At 37.0% G+C, this 22626-nt stretch overlaps 1 protein-coding gene across 1 annotated transcript in view; it reads left to right on the top strand.

Moving 5' to 3' along the window:
* arhgap24 (Rho GTPase activating protein 24) overlaps nucleotides 1–22626 on the top strand; it is a 103884-nt gene that overhangs the window by 5638 nt on the left and 75620 nt on the right. Inside the window, exon 2 of the mRNA XM_026928739.3 lies at nucleotides 13355–13558. Coding sequence (XP_026784540.3) covers nucleotides 13391–13558 — 168 coding nt within the window. The 5' untranslated portion in view covers nucleotides 13355–13390. The remainder of the gene's footprint in view (nucleotides 1–13354; nucleotides 13559–22626) is intronic.

Here is a 22626-nt window from a genome sequence, read left to right as displayed (position 1 = left end):
GAGCTGGAAGTGTTACTGAGCATCTTGCAGAAGCAGCCACAGTTCTTCTGGAGACTTTGACTGTCGACTCGCTTCTTATTTCTGCAGCGAAACCCAGCAGCCTTCATTATGTTTTTATCTGAAAAGTGTCTCTTATGGAATCTGCTGCTTTCTTTACTGACATACAAACATTTTTCTGTAACGTTTCATTTTGTGCTGGAAAACTAATGTTTGGAATCTAAAATGTTTTTGTACTGAATCAATAATGTAGAAGTCAGAAAATAAAAATCTATAACAAAGTTTGTAGTAAAAAAAAATAGAGTGCTAAGACTTTTGCACAGTACTGTATATTTTTTCAGATAGCCTTTAAGATAAAAGAAGAATGTTATTGAAATCATTCTCATGGCTGGATCGGGAAGCTGTCGCAAGGTTGCGATGGACTTTAACAGGAAACATGGTGAGCACATCACACACCACACTGTCACCAAACTTACTCACTAATTCAAAAAGACTGGAAGTGCTGCGGACCAACGCTGGAGTCCAAGTTGACGGGGGATTTTCTTTGTTTTCTAATCGGAGGTCTAAAATGATGGGTTATAACCTTTAGTCAAATGCACCATCATATTACCAATTTCTTCTTCTTGGCTGCTGAATTTTTTTATCTTCTTACAGAGTAAAGGTCACCCATGATGATGTCACAGGGTGGTGCATTTGCCTTTTTTTTAGCCGGAAAGTGGGGTAAGGGTGATCCACCAATGGCCAACTAAGGAGCTTCATAACAGAATATGTCGCAACACATATGAAATAAAATGAACACCACAGTGCAGTGTGTCTCATGAAAGCAACACACACACACACACACACACACACACACAACAAATGGACAATTCGTGTTGGACGCTTGGTAAAAGGTTGCACACAGTTTCTGAGTGACGGCTGGAATTATTTGAGTTTATTAATTCTCTGATGAGAGTAAAAGGAAAGTGAATTATACAGCACACACACACACACACAAACACACACACACACACCTACCTAGCACCGGGGTTGCCAGGGCTGTGGTTTATACTCCAAATTGGGACAGATTTGGAAGAAAGTTGCGGCAACTGAGATGTTGTTTTAAAGCAAATCATCTGAAGGAAATATTATCAAATTTGCGCAAACAAAGGGAAAGTGTAAGTGCAGGCTGTGTATCTATCACACCACACCTGTTTCCCATGTAAAAACTGAGGAAAAAAGATTAAAAATGCTTCTTGCTTCCCCAAATTTTTGGGGTAGGTTCAGATCTTTTAAAGATTAGAAATTCTGCTGAGACCTGGCAACCCTGCCTAGTGCCAGTGTGTCACTTTTGCAGCACAGTGTGAGCCCTAAAACTTTACAACTTAGCTTATATTTCTTACAAACTTTCAGCACTCGTATTTTCCCATTTGACCATTTTCCTGCTTTAACACACCTGATTTAATACTTTAATAACTAAACTAAAGTGACATCAGTTGTTTTAGATAACATTTAGATAACATTTAGTCACCTAACATTAGCTAGCTAGTTAAAATATACTGTAATTTCTGGTTGAAGGGAAGAGTGTTGCTCCCGCTAACTCGAGCTAGCTGAAGAAAAGTTTACAGAGAAACTAGGACGTATTCAGAAGTCGTATTTGATGTGATGTGTTTTTTTTTATTTTTTTTTTACTCGATCTGTGTTCTCCATGTTTTTTGTTATCTATTCGGTGTATTTTGAGCTAGCTAGTGTTAGTACGTAGTGAAGTTTCAGGTATCTGAGCTGGCGTATTACATATGCGTACAAAATTCCCATTAATTCCGACCCGGAATTGTCTTACTGTCATTTCTAACAAAAAATATCTTACGCATGAAACTGTTGTGCTGAAATATACCTGGTGTTTTTAATATTAGTTATATTATATTAGCATTAACTTATCTTGTTTCTACATTAACTTAACATGTTCTGTTTTTCGATAATTAAATGTAACTATAAATGGATAAAAAGTATGACGTATCGTTATTTAATAAATACAGAATTTGTAAATTTTGGCCACATTATACAACGGCCCCATATTTTTGCATCTCACATTGAAATTACTTGTGTGTTTTTAACTCTCCTCTTTTTTCATTCCTTCTTTTGTGTGTGTGTGTGTGTGTGTGTGTGTGTGTGAGTGTGTGTGAGTGTGTGTGTGTGTGTGTGTGTGTGTGAGTGTGTGTGCGTGTGTGTGTCAGATTGGGATCCAGGGGTCTAAGAACAATGGACACACCCATACATGTGCTTTATTTCAGTGTTTTTCTCCTTTTTTCTCCCTCTTTTGAGACCACCCAAACACCCACACGTGCACACAGACACACCCAAACACACACACCCAAACACACACAGACACACACACACACACACACACAAAAACATGAAACATTCTTTTTTTCTGCCTCTTTTCATGGTTATTTTGAAGAGACGAGAGAGAGCGGCAGCTGTCAGATCCAGACACAAATATGCAGACAGACAGACAGACAGACAGACAGGTGGCTGTAGTTATTACATACACACATGCAGCAGGAATTAATGAATAACGGAAAGATTGTCTGGTTTTAGTGAAGGTGTCCTAGGCCAGTTTGTATTATTATTATTAGCTAATGTGGCTATAAAGAATAAAGAGAAACAGTAAAACTAATTATTTAATGCTTTGAAGTCCTTACAATTTAAATTTTGTTTTGTTTTGATGTACTCAGAAGCCAAAAAAGCAGCCAGAATGAAAAAAAAAAAAACCATAAAAGTTTATGTGTAAATTTATACATACATACTTACAGAAGAGAATTTTAAAAACGTTTTTAATAATAATTAAAAAATTGTAAAAAATTGTCATTATTTTAAACTTTTGGGATGTTTTTTTTCTTCCTTTTGGCAAAAGAAGACGCAACATTTTCATCAAATTTTAAAAATAATGAAAGAACACAAATCTAAGATGAATGAAAAAGTTCAGAAGAGGGTGAAATCAGGGATAAGTGCTGTGGCTCTGCTTGCCAGAACTTAAACTACAGGAGTCTGTTATTGAGTTAAAGACATTATTTAGCCCCGTTGTGCCGTTTGCTTCACACACACTCCATAAACATTCACACTCTAGTTGCTCGTATTGACTTTGCTTTGGCTAATAGCTGCTATTTAAGCACATGGTGGAGAAACGGTTTCCATCTGGAAGCACAAGGCTTTACTTCATCTGCTGAGTTTCAGCAGCGTCCTACTTGTCCTTTAATCTTCATAACGTCCTCATTCACAATTCCATACGTTTCAAATTCCGTTGAAATACTAATTACCTCTTTTTGAGCGACCAAAGATTTTAAATATTTTGCTGTTTTCCAGATATATACGCAGACTCACCTCTCACCTGATTCGCTCACCTTTCTAGATGATAATCATGGATCTGCTCACTTCCTCTATTTAGCTCCATAGAGTTATTATTGCACCTAGTGGTCAAAAATAGGAACTGAAACAAGTGATAGCAGAGGCCCATTGGGGCAGGAATCACGCTGCCCCATACTGTCCATTTCTATTGTAAGATGTACTGCAGAGGGAAAGGGAGATTATGCAGTGGATAATGTCCGTATATCAGAAATGCGCGCGCACCACAGTGACCTTGTTTCCCCATGCAAAGACTATGAAAAAAAGAAGGAAAATGTGTTTCCCTTTATATCAATTCCTGATTTTTGGGGCTAATTTCAGGTCTTTTGTGTAGATTTTGAGATGCAGTTGGTCTGAAACCTGGCAATCCTGGTTAATGATATTACCTCAAACACAGCTGAATGAAGCTCTGACTAAAACAACTCAAAACGAGCTGATAGACTGTATGCTAAATGACCGTATGTTTTAGACTCTCAGCTACCTATTATTAAAAAGTCACTAGATATACGTTAAGCGAAACCAAATGTTAACCAAAACGTATGGTCACGAGCCGCTGCTGATTTGTTCTCGTGAGTAAAAGTCACTAGAAGGACACGCAGGATGTAAGTGACCGCTAGTTTGTTATATATAAAAAACTTAGCTAACTTTGCTTTATTGAATGTGTAACTTTCATACCATGTGGAGCTTTACTTTTTATTATCAAAACGAACATTGTATTTCACAAAATGCCTTGTATTTCACACAATGCCTAGGCTGCTGTATGTAAATAACAACTATAAATGAGTCTTGCTAGAAGAGATGGACATTTCTTGCTAGCTAACATTTAAGAACAATATCTAAACATTAACTTTAGCCAATAAGGCATTCTCCTCAGTTTATATGAAAAGTTTTAAAGCTTAAACTCAAGCTTTCCTTTTCTGTATAAAATGAAACAAACTCAAACCACGTCACACTTTTTTTTTTTTATGAGATCAGGTTTTAGTTCTAGCGATAATCATAACCTAAAAGCTGATCTAGCTAATCAAGAAGTACTGGAAAAAATTAGCTTATTATTTGCTAATTATTTGAAGTATTCCCACATTGCTAATGATTCTTCTTAGAACTACATCATTAGTTTTGGGGGCGCAGGGTCACTAACATTCCCATGCCTGTGAACAAATATGCTCAGCAATCGAACAAAGCTAACAGTGCTAGCAAAGCTAAAGTCACACAGAGTTGAGATTTCACATTTAGCTTTAAACTAACGTTAAACTGAGGTAAAAAGTGGAATGTTAGAATTAAGGGTGCATTCAGATTGCATAGCAGTTAATACTAATGATTTAAATTTATACATAAGCAAGAAATTCGCTCTTCATTACATAATGGGTGTAAACGCTAACGGGAGTTTAACTTAGCCTTGGAAATGATTTAGCCAAATTCCATGCACTTTCTCAGCAGTAAAAAGGGCAAACAAAAGCCCGGGTCAAACAGCGGCGCTGGATTTGGGTGCAGGGCTGCTGACTTTCCCATGCGGAGAGTAAATATGCTGAGTAATCAAAGAGCGCTAGCACAGCTAAAACTAAAAAAAAAAAAAACACGAAATCCTGAACAGCTGGACAGTGAGCTCTGTGTTTATGAGCCCTGACCACGACGATTCCCAAACGCAGCGTGTGATATATTGGAGGACGTACGCAATATTGGAGCTCAGTAGATCAACAGTTCTCCATCTCTGATCAGAGGAGCCAATGGTTAAATTTTAGACATGTTTTTAACATTTCCCTGCTTTTATTAATTTATTTATGATAATTACTGCATGAGTTTGAGGTGTTAAAACAAGAAAAAAAAAGAATTAGGTTCTCTGTCACAGCACGACGATTTGTTTAGATTACAATCAATCTGTTTTAATTTTTTTTTCCAGAAGAACATTTGAAGGGAAAATGCAGATTTAAAAAAGAACTCAAAAAGGCACAACATTGTTGAGACAGAAAAACTAGCATTGTAAATTTCTTAAAAAAAAAAAAGAAGCTATCGCTTGTTTGTGCTGTTTGCTTTGTTTACTTTGAATTTCTGGTAAATATTTGGCACATGACAACAAATTCTGTACTAAAGATCTGATTTTTTCCTGCATTTTTTAAAAAATATTCACACTATTATCTTTATTTGCATATTAATATGTAAAGATTTCTAACCAAAATGCAGTGAAACCGTTTTTATTTACGTTAGCATCTGCCTGCAGTCTGTCCTGTAGCTTAGCGAGCTCAGTTTAGCAGCTAGTTTAACATTTACAGTAACGAGCAGACTAACAAAGCTAACAGAAACTTTTCTGACTAGCTAGCTAAGTAGCTTTCCTCTTTTTTCCATGTATGACTAGCTTTATTATTCTAATGTGTGTATTATTTAACTTAACTTTACTTAGCATCTTTTGCTAAACGAACTCAAACGGATCGGTTGATTGTAAGTTAATTTTAACAACAAAAATTTACTTTCATTTTTCGAATCCAAATCGATGAGTATATTTAATTAGAATAATTATTCTAAACAACAACTTAGAATAGCTTTTATTAGAATCTGAATAAGTCTGTATTAAATTGTATTAAATATTTAATTTTTTTTCCTGAGCTATAAGTCACTACTTTGTAAAATTCATGTAAATTCATTGTTAATGTTGTATCTTAATTACTTATTTATTTTATGCTTACTATATTATTATTTTTTAGAATTATTTATTGTCTGTTTTTTGTGTTTTTCCAATGCTGTTTTTATTATATTTGCATTTTTGTCTTTTTAAAACTGCATCTTAATGTATAAAAGGTGCTATATTATTGTTATTATTATTATTATTATTATTATTTCACACCCATGTAGAATATTTGACACCTTAAAGCTTCACCGCGTTTTTAAAGTTTTGTTTTTCCCTGAACTTTGCTGTTTTGCCCCGGTTTATTCATTTTGTTTCTGGATCTGCCCACTGAGGATGAATTTATCCGCCACACCAGCTGAGCTGCACTTTAATAGTGTGCATAAGCACTCATTTTATGGTGACATGACATGAAAAATACCATCATTTCCCTTTTTTTTTTGCCACTTCCTCACTCAGTTCCTTAGGGGACTTGTATAACGGCGGCGTCTCTATTTCAGACCTTAAGTGGGCGGTCGTCTTCATATCTCCATCTTGAGGATGCTGTAGAAAAAGCCACTATGTCTGATTAATTAAAGCCGCTATTAAACAGGAGAGCAGCCAGCTCAGACGACGAGAACTGATGGATCGTGTTCATAAAAATCATGGCTTCATTTTTAACCAGGTATTGAGTCCTGTTGAGGATTTATAGGTTTGGTGGAATGGACCAATAATTGGTGTCACAGTCTAGATATTATGCACAGTCTAGATATTATTAATATTTCACATACATATCAGTCGACTTCCAGATATCTTAGTGGCCTTTCTGAATACCTTCTCCAGCTTTTTTTTATTTATTCCTCTATCAGAATGAGAAGCAGTGTGTGGAGAAAATGGCTTTTGTGAATTCAAGCGTGAGAAATATCTTATTAAACAAAAAAGAGATGGCGCATGCTCTAGGGAGAAATATTTGCATTTTTTTCCCCAACGATGGAGAGAGATGGGTATCAAGCAAATTGGGTGTGTGTATGTTCTCAAATTTGTGTGTGTGTGTGTGTGTGTGTGTGTGAGTGAAAGAAAGTTAAATAGTAATTCAGCTTGACAGAAACAGTTCCTTTATATATCATGATGTAAAGTTGTAAAATTATAATTGGAGCTGATGTACCGAAGACTAAACGTGGCAACAGACTGCGGAGTCAGAGATATTTCAGTTAGAGAAAACAGACAGTGAATAAAATCACTACACACACACACACACACACACACACATAGTTTCAATATTTCTGATGTGTTCTGTAAATAAAAGACAGAAATAATCATAATGAAAGAATACAATCACTACTAGCTGGCTTCCAAAAAAAAAAGGTTGACAGGGTGTGCCAACTTTTGCACACACAACTTTTACTCTTTTGTTCTTTTCAATACAGTAAATTCACCAAATATATAGTTACTGTGCATTACAATTTGCAGAAATATTTCCTGGTTAAGATGGAAAAATAATTTTCAATTAAAGAAAATCAACATGTGACTTAACCAAGGGTGTGCAAACTTTTGCACACACCATGTTCAGTGTTTTATTCTTTTCAGTACAATAAATTCAGCCAATAAATAGTTACTACTTATGGTGCAGAGGTCTTGTTACCATCCAGAAGTAGATTAGTTTCCTATAATAGCACATCCTGAAGTGTTTTATTGCTACCGAAGTTTGCTAAAGATTACAATTTTTTCATTAAAGAACAACACAACGTCATGCTGTTTATCCGTTTATAGTTATGCTTAAAGTTTGCTTTTGTTATAGCAGCTATAAACACTCGTTCGCCTCTCTTTTTTCTCTCTCTTGAAGTTAATAAGACAAAAAGAAACACAGCTTGTTATAATACAGAGAAACCGCAAAGTGTAAACTTGGAAAACTTTTAAAGAGTTACAGTGTTACTTCTGACACTGAAGACTCCATCCATAAATGTTAAATAAACATCTCAGTATAGAAAACTTCACCATATCAAAAATTACACATGTTTTTGAAACAGTTTATGTGAACCGTTTATTGTACAAGTACCTGTGAATGAGCTGTTACCTATTATAACGATAGCAATAACCTATTACAACGAGCGCATTAATATAAACAATAATCAACATAATCAATAATAATCAAACAACATAATCAACACTTTCTGAGTTACAGCTCTAAATCTCAGTACCTCAGCAGACCTGATCTCGTTGATGCACTTGATTTAAATGTCACGACTTCGAAAATGTCAATATTTTCGTCACGATTGTTATTTAGTTCTTGCACTTTCTGTACTGTTCGAATCTCAAAATACAACGAATGCTGCTGTGTAACTGTTTCCTTGTGAACCTTCTGTGCTGCATCATTTATTTATGATGTTCACTGATGAACATAGAGCTTGACACTGGATTTACACACACACACACACACACACGCACACACATACACACACACAAAGCAAAGGAGACAAAGCAGGCAAATCCTCTCAAAGCCTGGTGCCACTTCAGACGTCATTTGTCTCACAGACATAAGCCTGTGTGTGTGTGTGTGTGTGTGTGTGTGCGTGTGTGTGTGTGTGTGTGTGTAAATCCAGTGTCAGACACTATCGTTTCCATCCCACTCCACATGAAGAGGCCACTTAAAGACTCAGAGAGACTTGAGGCTGAATTATTAAAAGACAAAAACATAGTGTTCAAAAGCAGATATGATTCATTCAGTCAGTCAGTGTCTGAATCAGTGAATCGTTTGTCCATGACTTAGATTCGTTCCTGTTTTGTTCAGTGAGTCAGTGTTTGAATCAGTGAATCTTTTGCTTATGATTGAGATTCAGTCCTCTGTCTTTCAGCAAGTCGGCATATGAATCAGTGAATCTTTACTGAGATTAGTTCCTCTTTTGTTCAGTGGGTCAGGGTTTAAATCAGTGAATCATTTGGTCATGACTGAGATTCGCTCCCCTGTCATTCAGTGGGTCAGTGTTTGAATCATTGAATCTTTCAGTCATGACTGAAATTTGTCCATCTGTCTTTCAGCAAAACAGTGTTTGAATTAGTGAATCTTTTTGTCATTACTGAGATTCACTCCTGTCTCTTTCAGTGAGTCAGTTTTTGAATCAGTAAATCTTTAGGTCATGACTGAGATTCGTTCCTCTTTCATTCAGTGGATCAGTTTTTGAATCAGAGAATCTTTTGGTCATGATTGAGATTCGCTTCTCTCTCCTTCAACAGATCAGTGTTTGACTCAGTGAATCTTTTGGTCATGACTATGATTCGCTTCCCTGTCATTCAGTGCGTCAGTCTTTGCTCAGTGAATGTTTTGTTCATTACAGAGATTCACTCTTCTCTCATTCACTGGATCAGTGTTTGACTCAGTGAATCTTTTAGTTATTACAGAGATTCGCTGTTCTCTCATTCACCGGATCAGTGTTTGACTCAGTGAATCTTTTAGCTATTACAGAGATTCACTCTTCTCTCATTCACTGGATCAATATTTGACTCAGTAAATCTTTTATTTATTACAGAGATTCACTCTTCTCTCATTCACTGGATCAGTGTTTGACTCAGTGAATCTTTTATTTATTACAGAGATTCACTCTTCTCTCATTCACTGGATCAATGTTTGACTCAGTGAATCTTTTATTTATTACAGAGATTCTCTCGTCTGTCATTCAGTGAATCATTTGAGTTCAATGAGTCCTGTTCTGATTCATTGGTCCAAGCTGGAGATTTCTAGTCTTTCAAAGAGATAGACATATATTATAAAATAAAACAAAATAGCAAGAATTATTAGCATTTTTTTGCCCTTGCTGTTTGTTGTCTGCTTTAGATGATGGCATGATCAGCGCGCACATTTTAGAAAACCGTATCAGTGAATAAATCTTAAAGCATCAGTGAACAAATCTGAACAAATCATGTAACTAAAAGAACTTAAATGACTCGAGTCCATTGAAAATTTGTTGAAAGCAAACTACCATTTGGAAACAGCAGTTTTAAATCTGTAAGAGATGATCTTTACTCACTGTGTCCTCTATCATGACTTGTTCTACGCTCTAAAGCTCACTCTGTCCTGATAAAGTCACTATGTGTGATGTGGAACATTTACTCATTTACTGTGTCTCAGTTGTCGTGTGTCGAGAGAGAGAGAGAGAGAGAGAGAGAGAGAGAGAGAGAGACGACTGATGTCTCAGCCTCTCCATAGAGCTGTAGATGGCAATAATTAATCACAGAGATGGAGAGTTGGCACGGCAGGAGCACAACCGTCTGCACGGGGACACACGCCAAGTGCCAATGAGACGACACACTCATACCAAGATAGAGGGATGAAAGAGAAAGAAAACAGACAGATGGAGAGAGGGCAAGAGAGCGGGAGAGAGAAAGATAAAAGAGCAAAGGAGAGAGGGAGAAAAGATACAGTCGGTAGGTTCTTCAATAGGGAAACACTCTTGTATTGTTCTATCTAAAATCTTTAAGGGTTCCACCAGAGTGACAACTGAAGAACTGTTAAAGGTTCTAGATTTGGAGATAGATAGATAGATAGATAGATAGATAGATAGATAGATAAACAACTACATAGACAGATAAATAGTTAGATAGATGATAGATAGATAGACAAACAGACAGACCAGATGGACATATAAACGGATAAATAGATAGATAGATAGATAGATAGACAGACAGACAGACAGGTATGTAGATAGATAGATAGATAGATAGATAGATAGATAGATAGATAGATAGATGCACAGAGTTACACACACACACACACACACACACACACACACACTGCATCAGAGCTCTACCTACTGACAATGATAACATATGGAACCTAACATCTGGAGTCCATCAAAGACCCCTCGAGTCATCACTCACTCTCTCTCTCTCTCTCTCTCTCTCTCTCTGTCACACACACACACACACACACACTCCTACTTTTGCCTTCAGTACTGGTGATGACGTGGCAACACATCTGCACTGCGTGTTAAATGACAGCTAATCGCTGTGTTTGAGTCTCCGAGTGTTCCGAGTGTTCGAGAGCAGATTAGGGTTTGTTTACACTTTGCTTAAGCTCTTGACACGAGAACCCTACAAACCTCTGCAGAGTTTTCTTTACCCTCCACTGACTACACTCCACAACATCACAAGAACACGGTCCAGTTTTTCAACACATCTGTAAGTTGCTGCATGCACAGTGATGTCACTCTGTTGGCCCGAGACGAGGTGAATGCAACACGACCTGATCTGCCTCTGGAAGTGGGCTGTGTCCCAAATGGAGTGTAGAAAATAGCTTAGTTCACTCACAGTACATCTAAATTTGTTACAATCAAAATTTGAAACTCATTTATTTATTTTACTGTCTTTTCAGCCTATGACACCCTCTGGCCTGCTAACACGTACAGTATATGTGTGTGTCTTTGATCATGTTATTATATATAATAATAAAAAAGTGCAAATAAAGTTGAGTATGTAGAGTTGAACACTTTTTAAATAACATATTTAACAGTATGTGCAGAATTACACATACTGTAGAAACTGAAACAACTGTCAACCCAAACAATGTATAAGTAATCTTTGATTGGTCAGAAGATTAAATAAGGACTAACACACTATGTTACAGGAAAATAATCAACAACAGGATGGTGTGATGAAGTGGTGTTACTGTTTCCACTCCAAACTTGATTATTTTCCTATAATAGTACATTCTGAAGTGTTTTATTCCTCTTATACCAGAGCAATTTCCCAACAGTAACAATTTTTTAATTTATTAAAGAATAACACATCATACATTTTATCCGTTTATAGTTACATACAGTGCAATGTAGAAGAATGTTCGTGAAACAAGTTAGTTCCTGTTCTCACTTATGTTATAGCAGCTATAAACAGTCGTTCCCTCATCAGCCTCTCCTTTTTCTTTCTTTTGAAGTTACTAATAATAAAAAAAATTTGCAGCTTGTCACGAGATTACGCAAAAAGCATAAACTTCTGTCCTGAAGATGTCAGAAAACTTAAAGCTACAGCTTTACCTCTGACCGTTACAAAACTCTGACACTGGAGACTCCTTCCATAAATGTTAAATAAACATCTCCTTACAGAAAACTTACCAGATCAACATTTAAACTGGACCTCTAAACTTGCTGCATTCCAATAAAACTCAAAACTCAGAATTTCCAACTTCAGACTAGCTCGTTGCTAACAAAAAGGCGAACATGGAGGCGTCCATGGTTTATTCACACTTTGTAGTTCGAACGCGTGGAATTACAGAAATGCCGTAGTTCCGAGTTCTGAGGTCCAACTTTCCACTTCCGAGGTAATTCGAATGCAGCATAAGATCCCAGGAGCATATCTTTGAATGTATAAGCTAACCATAGAGAAGGTATCCATCCCAGTTTTTGGCTTCCCATCAAGCAAGTGACTTTCTAAGCATTCTTTTGAAAGTCAAACCCAAACGAGGATTTTTTGACGTGCTTTAGAAATGTTTGCTCTTTCAGGTTCTTTCAGAATTCCTAATGAAGCCTGCGAGAGAAAGAAAGTGAGACAGAGATTTACTTCAAACCCCCGACCTCTAAAAATGATGAGAACATGAAGAGACGTGACGTTTGGTGTAAATTAGCAAATCCCAGAATAATCAAGGGCGTTGATCCCTGCTACTGTTCCTGCAGTGCTGAGAATCACATTCAGATATGCGGCAGCATGCTGACGTACAGAATTACCGTCATTTCTGGATTATAAGACTTCTTTCTGGATTAAATCATGTCTTTTAGTGCTAAAACTAATTCCGCCACTTAAATGTTACACTGCATTGGTGGAATTGTGATATAACTGTGTATTAGGATATTCATGGTAGGTGTGCTAGTAAAGAACTTACTGTAGATGTTTAGTCTGATGGTTAAATAGGTTTCCTCAGTGGAGCAGACATGAGCTGTAAGGGGTTTCCATTTTGTTTTGTGTGTATGTGTGTGTGTGTGTGTGTGTGTGTGTGCGTGTGTGTGTGTGTGTGTTACCTGTCGTCTGGAAATTCTGCAGAAAATTTTCTAGGTCATCAACAGCAAAAAGGTCAGCTATGAATAGTGTCTTTATAGTTGTCATCATTAAACTAACACACTCACACACACACACACACACACACAAAATTGTCAACTGCCCCTTTATACTACTAGTGGGGTAGAAGGCAGGGGCAGTTTATACAGAATAACAATGGAGATATAGTGAGTAATTACACACAAACACACACAGTGTGTGACCTGTACAGTGATTGGTACTGTAGCACAGGTGTGTGTGTGTCTGCAGTATACAGTAGCATTACTATATTTCTGTTCCCATATCAACTCCCTCTCTCTCTCTCTCTCTCTCTCTCTCTCTCTCTCTCTCTCTCTCTTCCAGTGTGTGAGTGTGTGACAGCGCTGTGGAGCGGAGGAGATGGAGGAGCAGGCGTGCACCGTGGGCGTCGCCCCCCAGAAGAAGGTGCTGCGCTGTGGTTGGCTCAGGAAGCAGGGCGGCTTCGTCAAAACATGGCACTCACGCTGGTTTGTGCTGAGAGGAGAACAACTGTACTATTATAAAGACGAGGATGAGAGCAAGGCTCTGGTGAGTGAGATTTATACATGCACCCACATACACACACACACACACACACACACACACACACACACAGAGGGCTGATACCAAACCCAGAGCAGTGGAGGTGTTGAGAGAGTGACCTCGCGTTTACCTCCAGACTGAAGGGTGATTTGTGATGAATCTCCTCCTACACAGTTCCGCTTCCTCGTCTGTTTGTGTGTATGAGCTGAAATGTTCTTACACACACTCAGTCACTTTTCATTTTCCAGCCACATTCAGTGTCACATTAATGAGAAATCCTGTGTAGAAGTTGTGGAGATGTTGCTGCAAATGCTGGACTCAAAGTCCCAGAATGCAATGCAGCTACACTACGCTAGCTGAGACTCAGAAGGGTTAGCGATCTCGGGGATGGTGTTGACGGTAGTATTAGCATGAAATTTAAAGCTTCGGAAGCTGATCTGTTTGAGCTGAGTGTACAGATGAGGTGGTGAGAAAGCTGGACAGATTAAAGTGCCGCTGCATCGCTCTCTTTAGGTAGAGATAAAGCAAGGGCTAAATCCCACTGGCCACTCCCACTTCCTATACTTTTCTGTGGTGTAAGAGGAATAAAACACTTTGTTTCATGCGGTGGTAAGAAAATAACCAACTTCAGGGTGGTAACAGTAACTCTGCTTTATCACACCACTGCGCTGTTGATTATTTTCCTTTAACAGCACAACATGGAGTGGTTTATTCCCTATGTAATACAAGAATTACTAACTTAATACTGACAATACTGATCATTTATTTAAAAAAGCAGTAGAATAAGAATGTGGTGTGTTCAAAATGTGTGTGTGTGTGTTAATGTGTTTAAAATGACTGTAATAAACTCAGCTTCTCAAATCAATAAAAAAATCCACTGATTAAAATGTGTTATTATTATTAGCATTTAATAAAAATAGTGACTGTTCTCGGAAGTGATTTTTGACGCCGGCTGTAAATATAAATCTGAGGAATTCGCCTCTTATTTTCTGAAATCGCTCCCAAAATGGCTGAAATCTCGAGAAGTGAGCGGCTCCTGCTGGCGGCAACGCTTCAGTTATTATCTTCAGGGACTCGGGGAATCTGAGAAGATCTGCAGAAGAACATTGTCCACCACTGGGAGTAAAACAGGAAGGACATGGAGAACCAATCTCTGAAATAGGACCGAAAAAAACTTCATAGATATAAATCAAATTTACTTCAGGTCTGTTTCTGGAGAAGTAGGCCATCGTGGGCAAAGCTGCTCTAAACAGCCTCATATTCAGAGCATTAGACACATTAACATGTTTTAGTTGCTCAGTTTCGAGAGAAAAACTGCTGTAATTTGTTCAACCTTAAATATACAAGAAACTGAAAAGGTATTTTATTCATTACGAACAGAAAACTGTTTGTTATAAATAGCTAACTAGCATTATCTTTAATTAAACTAAATAGCTAGCTACAGTATAACAGCAACAATTAGCCGTCACTGGAAGTACAGTAGCTAATTAGACATCATTAATAAGTTATCAGGTAAAGAATAAAAGTTTATTTTCCTATAACAGCACATCCCGAAAGGTTTTATTCCTATTATATATCATAGTGATTTGCCTACGATTACAATTTTTAATAATTTATTTATATATTAAAAAGTGACACGTCACACTTTTTAGCAGTGTATAGTTATATGAAATGTTAATGTTACCGAGAAACCATGAAGTGTAAACTCTTGTCCTGAAGATGTCAGAAAGCTTAAAGTTACAGCTTTATCTATAACACTGGAGACTCCTTCCATAAATGATACATAAACGTCTCCTTCACTATTTCAACGATCGCACACCATTTTTAAAAATCTGTCTATTAAAAGCTTCTGCCAGTCCAAACAGCATCAACTGCCTGCTAACGGCTAGATTTTTGTTTTTCCATCTACGCATGACTTAGTGAACGCTGGCACAGAAATCCTCCAAACCTGTCACGACACAGTTCTAATGGTCAACAACACAAGTGAAAAATATTTGCGGAGCAGTTCGAGCAGCTGGAAACACATCCCTGTTGCTTTTGGTTGGGATTTTTCCTACAGTAGCGCTGACGTTTTCCAGGCGAATGCAAAGTGAACGGAAAGCTAAACAGTGTGGGTTTGGAAGCGCTTTTGATGGTACGCTAAGCGGAGTCTAAACCTATGGATTTCATTCGAACGCTCATGCTAAGCTGTTCCATATGACTCAGGAACCCACAGTGCCTTTGGGGTCTGTAGTGAAATAAAAAAAAAAAAAAAAACAGCAGATGTAAGAAAGCCACTATAACCACAGCAGAGAAGATTAGCAAAATGATTTGAGGCAGGGTTTTAGAAACTCTAGCCGAGATTAAGAGAGAGAGCGAGGGAGAGACTGCTGTTAGCATGACATTGTGCCTGTTTTAGCAATACTGTGAAGAAAATGATTATGCTAATAACACAAACTTGGGATTGAATATTTAATTTAATTCACATAAAAGACACATACATTTTTTTTAAATCACTTGCTTATTTATCAGCTTACTTAGCAAACTAGCTAGACTACTTTCTGCTAAATAACATAGCTATCCTAAAAATAACTAGCAAGTTAGCTAACACTGTTCAAACTGTGTAACGATCAAGAGCTAGCTTATTAGCTTTGACTACCTGTGGATGAACTAGCTAGAGTGTTTGCTAAATGAACATAGCTAGTCTTAAAATAACAAGCTAAATGAACTAACTGAGGTAAATTATTTAACTGTTGTAGAGAGTAAGTTTGTGTGTAGTTTGCTAGTAAGTTAGCTAACATTGTGTAAGTTAATTGTGTGACAATCAATTGCTAGTGTATCAGCTTACCTGAGGTTGGATCCCAAACTAGCAAACTAGCTAGACTACTGTTTGCTGAATGAAATAGCCTTAAACATTAAACCAGCAACATTTGCTAGCCATTTTACTTAGTGTTGTGAAGCCAAATTTGCTAGCAAGTTGGCTAACATTGTGTAAACTAACTTAATTGCTAATTTATCAGCTTACCTGAGGTTGGATTCCAAACTAGCGAATTAGCTAGAGCACTGTTCGCTGAATTAACATAGCTAGGATTTAAAACAACTAGCTAAATTAACTTCCTTTGCTGCATCTGACTACATATGTGTGAGTTTGCATTATCTTAGCTAAATGATTTAGTTAGCGCTAATGATTTAAATTGTATTACTAATAATTTATTTTTAAAAAATCGATCTCTGGAAATTTATAAACACATATAGTGATCTAACAGACAAACAATTTATTTCACTGACGTCCAGCTTTTTAGCTCACTAGCTCACGTTAAACCCCATTACAACGCACTAGGACTCTCTAATGGGTTCTAATGGATTTCTGCTTGTCTGTAACGGTAGTTTAATGGATTGTATTATTCCTAATGGTTCCTCATGGCTAATCGTATTTTATTCTGATGGTAAGCATCTACCCATGAAAAAGGCCTTATTGGGTTCTGGTGGTGGAAACCATCACACCAATTCCCATTCCATGATGGAAACCATTATAGTATTTTCCTACTGGATTGTAATGTTGTTGTTTTTCAGCATTTCACAGACAGAACAGAGGCTCTGAGACCGAGACTGAGAGACAGACAAAGATGTGTAATTATTACAAATAGCGTTTTACGAACCCAAATGACTCTCATGCGTCTCTCAGATCATCTCAGATGTTTGACGAGCAGACAGATTGAATGAGACAGATGGATGCAGACTGAGACGCAGAGCAAACACAGACGCTGCGTATTCAGCAATAATGAATGAAACCTAATGAAAAACAGACAACGAGGCACTGCAGGTAAAGACAACGTCCTTGTCCAGTGTTTACAACCTTGGCAGGTTGAAAATTTTATTAAAATTAAATTAAAACAGTGCTTACAGTGATTTTTTTCTGACATTAACCTCCTTGTGCTTGGCTTGGTTTCTCTAATACGCAAAACAAACAGATTTTCTGGCTATTATTAATTGTAACTCTACATAATTTACAGTACTTTATAGCGCTTTTGAATTCTCAATTCTGATTGGTCAGTGTTGATTAATTTTCTTACACAGAGACTTGTTGCTATTTATTTAACAAATACATACGTGTAATCGTTGATCTGGTGAAGTTTTCCATAAGGAGATGTTTATTTCATGCTTATGGAAGGAGTCTCCAGTGTCAGTGCTTTCTAATAGTCAGAGGTAAAGGTGTAACTTAAAGTTTCAGTGTAAAAAAAGTTTTTTTTGATGGAATCACCAGCCATCAATATTTATTGCTGCTATAATGTAAGTGAACTTGTTTTTCACAGATAGTCCGTATTACATGTAATGATAAATGGATAAAAAGTACACTTAATTGGTTAATAAAGACAACATTGTAATCGTTAGTGAATTGTTGTGCTTCTTTTCAGGAAACTAATTAACTTCGGGATGGTTACACTAACTCCGCTTCATCACACCACTCCACTGTTGATTATTTTTCTCTAACAGCATAAAAACATAACTAATGTTAACATAATGTCTGGTGGATTGTTTCTAGCTAGCTAATGCAGCGTCGCAGTGCTACAGTAAATTTGGGTAACACTTTCCACAGGTTTTCTTTCCCAGTTGGTGCATTTAATTTTGTGCTAATGCAGTAAAATGAAAAGAAAGAAAGAAAGAAAGAAACCCAATGTTTTTCGAAACGTGTCCCTGGTTGTACTTTTAACCTTTTAAAATATTTGAATCGTTAAATCAGGTATACATACAGTTTATGAAAGTTTATGGGCTGTTTGGCTGGAAGAGCACTTAGATAAATCTGCAGCACAAACATCCTGTAAAAGCAGCAGTTCAGCATTAGCACGCTTTGACTTTTTTGTATTCCGGACGAGCCGAAGGCCAGACGATGTCACACGTCATGTTCAGTCATTTCAGCGTTTTCCGGGGAGACGAGTGCAATGAAGGTCGCTTTCGCTCTCTCTCTCTCTCTCTCCTGCAGCTGCTGGTCACAATCCAGCCCTGATTTCAAAGGCAGAAGTATCACATGCAAAAGTAGCAGAATCAGAACTTCCATCTGGGAAAAACCAGCCGTGTGTTTCACACATGAGTCAGCCGTTTCTCGAGAATCAAAGAAACGGCTGTTTTTCTACTTGTCCACTGCAGAGGACAGATTAAAGACAGACGCAGCGAGTGAAAGCCAAATTTCTGGGAAAGATGTAGTTTTTTCTTTTTCTTTCTTTATTAACATACTGTATGATATTGTATGTTTTTTTTTTTTTTTATCACAGCACTCTTGAATTCTCAATTCTGATTGGTCAGAAGGTGTTGATTGATTTTCTATAACCGCAGCTCTCACAGTAGCGTAGCTGCAAATCACAGGTTTATATTAATGCGCTTGTTCTAATACATTATCGTTTCTATAGCAACAGCTCATTCACAGGGACTTGGCGAAGGTTTCTGTTTGGACGTGTTTATTTAACCTTTATGGAAGGAGTCTCCAGTGTCAGCGCTTCGTAACAATCCAGGGTAAAGCTGTAACTTGAAGTTTTTTGCTAACTGCATTTTTCTTTCTTATTAACATCAAGAAAGAGAAAAAAGGAAAGAAAGATAGAGGCTACTGAGAGAACGAATGTTTATATATAGCTGCTAGCTAACTTGTTTCGCAACATTAAATGTAACTTTAAACAGATAAAAAAGTATGAGGTGTTGTTCTCTAGGCAAATTGCTGTTGTATAAGAGGAATAAAACACCAAAGGACAATATTCAAGGTGGTAACAGTAACTTCGCTTCATCACACCACTGATTATTTTCCTAAAACAGCACCACATGCGGATTTGCGTAAAGCTGCTTTGTGACAGTGTGTGGTGTCTGAAGCGCAACACAGATAAATTTGTATTCAAATTGAACTCATTTTTATGTTTAGCACAGGATGTGATCCTCTGTGTAACAGTTATACAAGCCATATTCTTTCTGTCTTTTTCTGAGTCATCGTTATTCCTCCATGTTTTTTTCTTTTCTTTTCTTTCCCACCGTATTGAGTTTCTCCGTTTGCACCTCAGCTTGTTCAAACACGCCGAGTCGGAGTTCATCTGCGTCTCTGCCCACATCACCACCATCAGCTTGTTTTCCCGTCATTCTTAGCAGTGTGTGTGTGTGTGTGTGTGTGTGTGTGTGTGTGTTTGAGAGCGAGAGAGAGAGAGAGAGAGTGTGCACGCTGAAGGTCAGGCATCCAGAACCGCAGAGGTGGGCGTCAGACAGCTGGAACAACCGCCGTCCCATAATGCATCTGTTGTTTTCTTGTTCTGAATGAAGGCCCTTATACTGAAGATGTTGAGAAATTTTTCTCTAAAGTGAATCTGGATGAAAGTTTTTCCCTTTTCTTTGTTCAATAGTTCAATAGTTATTTGTGTAGACATTAAATTAAAATGCTCACATTTACATTAAAAGCTGACGTTATTACATTAAATTTGCATCAGTTAACATTAATAGAAAAAAACTAATTATTAACATTTGAATATTTATTACGTTTATTACATTTATTACATGAGAAAAAAAAAATCCACAATGACCAAAATGCCAAAATAAAGAATGAAAGGAAAAGGAAAAGTATCAAATAAAAGCCACTCAGGAATAATAAAATAGTTGAGAAGGAAAGAAATTCAAATGTGAATGAAGTCTAACAGGAAAGAGACGAGAGAAAGAAAGAAAGAAAGAAACTAACAATCAAACAAGAAAGACAGAAACAAAATAAGCAGAGAAAGAAAGACAAAGAAAGAAAGGATGAAAGACAAAGAAAAAAGAAAGGGAGAATGAAACGAAGAATGAAGAAAGAAATCAATAGTCAAACAAGAAAGAAAGAAATGGAGAATGATAAACAGAAAAAGAAAGAAAGAAAGAATTGTGATTGGTTCAAAGCCGTAGAGCTTATTTAATGACATCACAGAAGTAGCCCCACCCCCAAACGCATTTTTAACACTGCGGCCTGTGAAAGATGCATTAATTACTAATTTAATTAAATAAAATAATTAATTAATTTGGAGAATGTGGGTGCCATTATTTATACACACTGACCTGAGCTAATGGAAAGTCTGTAAGATATATACGTGACTATAAGAGTCACAGCACGTCGAATAACGTCTTTAGCCTGGAATATTGCGTTATAACTCACTGGATGATGTTTGTAGAGAATTATCAGCTTCGCTCCCTGTGTGTGTGTGTGTGTGTGTGTAGGATTTGCAGGAGGCAGCGTTTGCTGCAGCAGAGCTGTGACCACTTGCTTGTGTTTGGGATTAATTCGGATTGGATTACTGAAACGTCCCTGCAGATCTCTCCAGCTCACAGCATACTGCATTCCTCCACAACGTCTCAGAGATGTGTGTGTGTGTGTGTGTGTGTGTGTGTGTACGCAGTTATTTTTGATAGCTCTGATGTCTGTAGTGTTTGTAATTAACTTCTTTATTATTGCGGTGTGTTCAGTGTGTATTTACGCCTCCATTATTCTAAAACACAAACTAGGAGATTTTATTCACTTGTTGTGATGTTGGTGCCTCCATTTCACTGAGATATTTATGATGCAGGAATTTTAGGAATCCAGGCCAAGTTTGTAATTTTGTTTCAGCATGAAGCAAAAAAACAAACAAACAAAAATTTTCTATCCACTGAGGGGCAATACAAATAAAAAAGAGAGAAAGAAAGAAAGAAAGAAAGGGAAAAATCATAAAAAAGAAATAAAAAAGATACAAAGAAACAAAGTAATGAGAGAAGAAAGAATGGAAGAATAAAATAAAGGACAGAAAAGGGAAGAAAGAAAGAAGGAAAGAGAATGGAAAGAAGAAAGAACAAAAAAAGGAAGAACAAAAGAAAGAATTATTAAAGGAAAGAATGGGGGAATGAAAGAATGAAAGAAAAAATAATGACAGAATAGAGACAGAAAGAAATTAACAATCGAGACCTGGAGAGAAAACAAATTAAAATAAAGAAAATAAAGTAAAAAAAGGAACATTGTGTAACCCTGTAATAATTTACATATTGAATGTGATTGGTTCAAATCCTTGGACCTTACTTAGTGACATCACAAACTGAGCTCATGTGTAGCTCCTCCCCTGAATCAGTTTTATACTGAAGTAATGATAAAGTTTCTGAGAAATTCAGTAGATGTTTATAGTGAAGTTTACAGTGAGTTTTCGTCGCTGTGACGTCACTGACAGACGAGACGTGTCATGTTGTGTTTGTGTACAGTTTGTGTTCTGTGTCTATGACGTCTGGAATGCAGTGAATGGCATCTTCTGGGGTCGAAGGTCAGATAAAGACGCACAGGATGCATGTGGGTGTCGGGGATTTGTTTCGCTGAACATTCTTAACCACAACACACACACACACACACACACACACACAAGCTTCAATCAGAAACAATAGAGTGCGTTGTGATGCGAGTGATCACTCGCTGGCATTTGAGCTGCTTCTCATCTAGCCGTATGAAATGGAACTGAAAATAAATTTGACTTTAGTTTTGAAACTTAAAAATAAAAAAAACCCGAAAACTTCTGTTTACAATAATATTAACTGGAGTCAGGAAGTTGTACAAACATGAATTTGATGTATCTTGATGAACTTTGACCCATAAATTTGCAAAACTTTGAAAGAAAGAAACTAACAGTGTAACTAGCAATCGATAAGTGGGTAAAAAAGACAAATAAAAAAGTAAATAAAGCCAAAAAAAAGAAACATGATGCAATTCTTTAATAATTTTCATACTGAATGTGACTGAAAGCCGTGAAGCTTATTTAGTGACATCACAAACTGAGCTTGTAAGTAGCTCCGCCCCCTTTTCTGCTCACCACGGTTGTAAAGAGTGATTTATTTGAGTTTCAACGTAGAAAGAAAAAATAATAAAGAAATGAGAATGAATTAAAATCCATGGAAGAAGGAAGGAAAAAATGGAGAAAGAAAAAAAGCAACTAACAATCGAGAGCTGGATAAGAAAGAAAGAAAAAAAAATCACAGCAGAAATCATCAAATCATATCTGGAGCTTCCATTGTAACGCATAAAGCCGCTAGCTAACTAGCATACATTCAAGCATACAGATATGCTAACAGTGTGTATACAAACACTC

This window comes from Pangasianodon hypophthalmus, chromosome 15 (genome assembly GCF_027358585.1).
Source record: "Pangasianodon hypophthalmus isolate fPanHyp1 chromosome 15, fPanHyp1.pri, whole genome shotgun sequence".
NCBI lineage: Eukaryota > Metazoa > Chordata > Actinopteri > Siluriformes > Pangasiidae > Pangasianodon > Pangasianodon hypophthalmus.
Note: the sequence above shows the minus strand (reverse complement) of the source record. Positions and strands in the feature narration are given on the sequence as shown.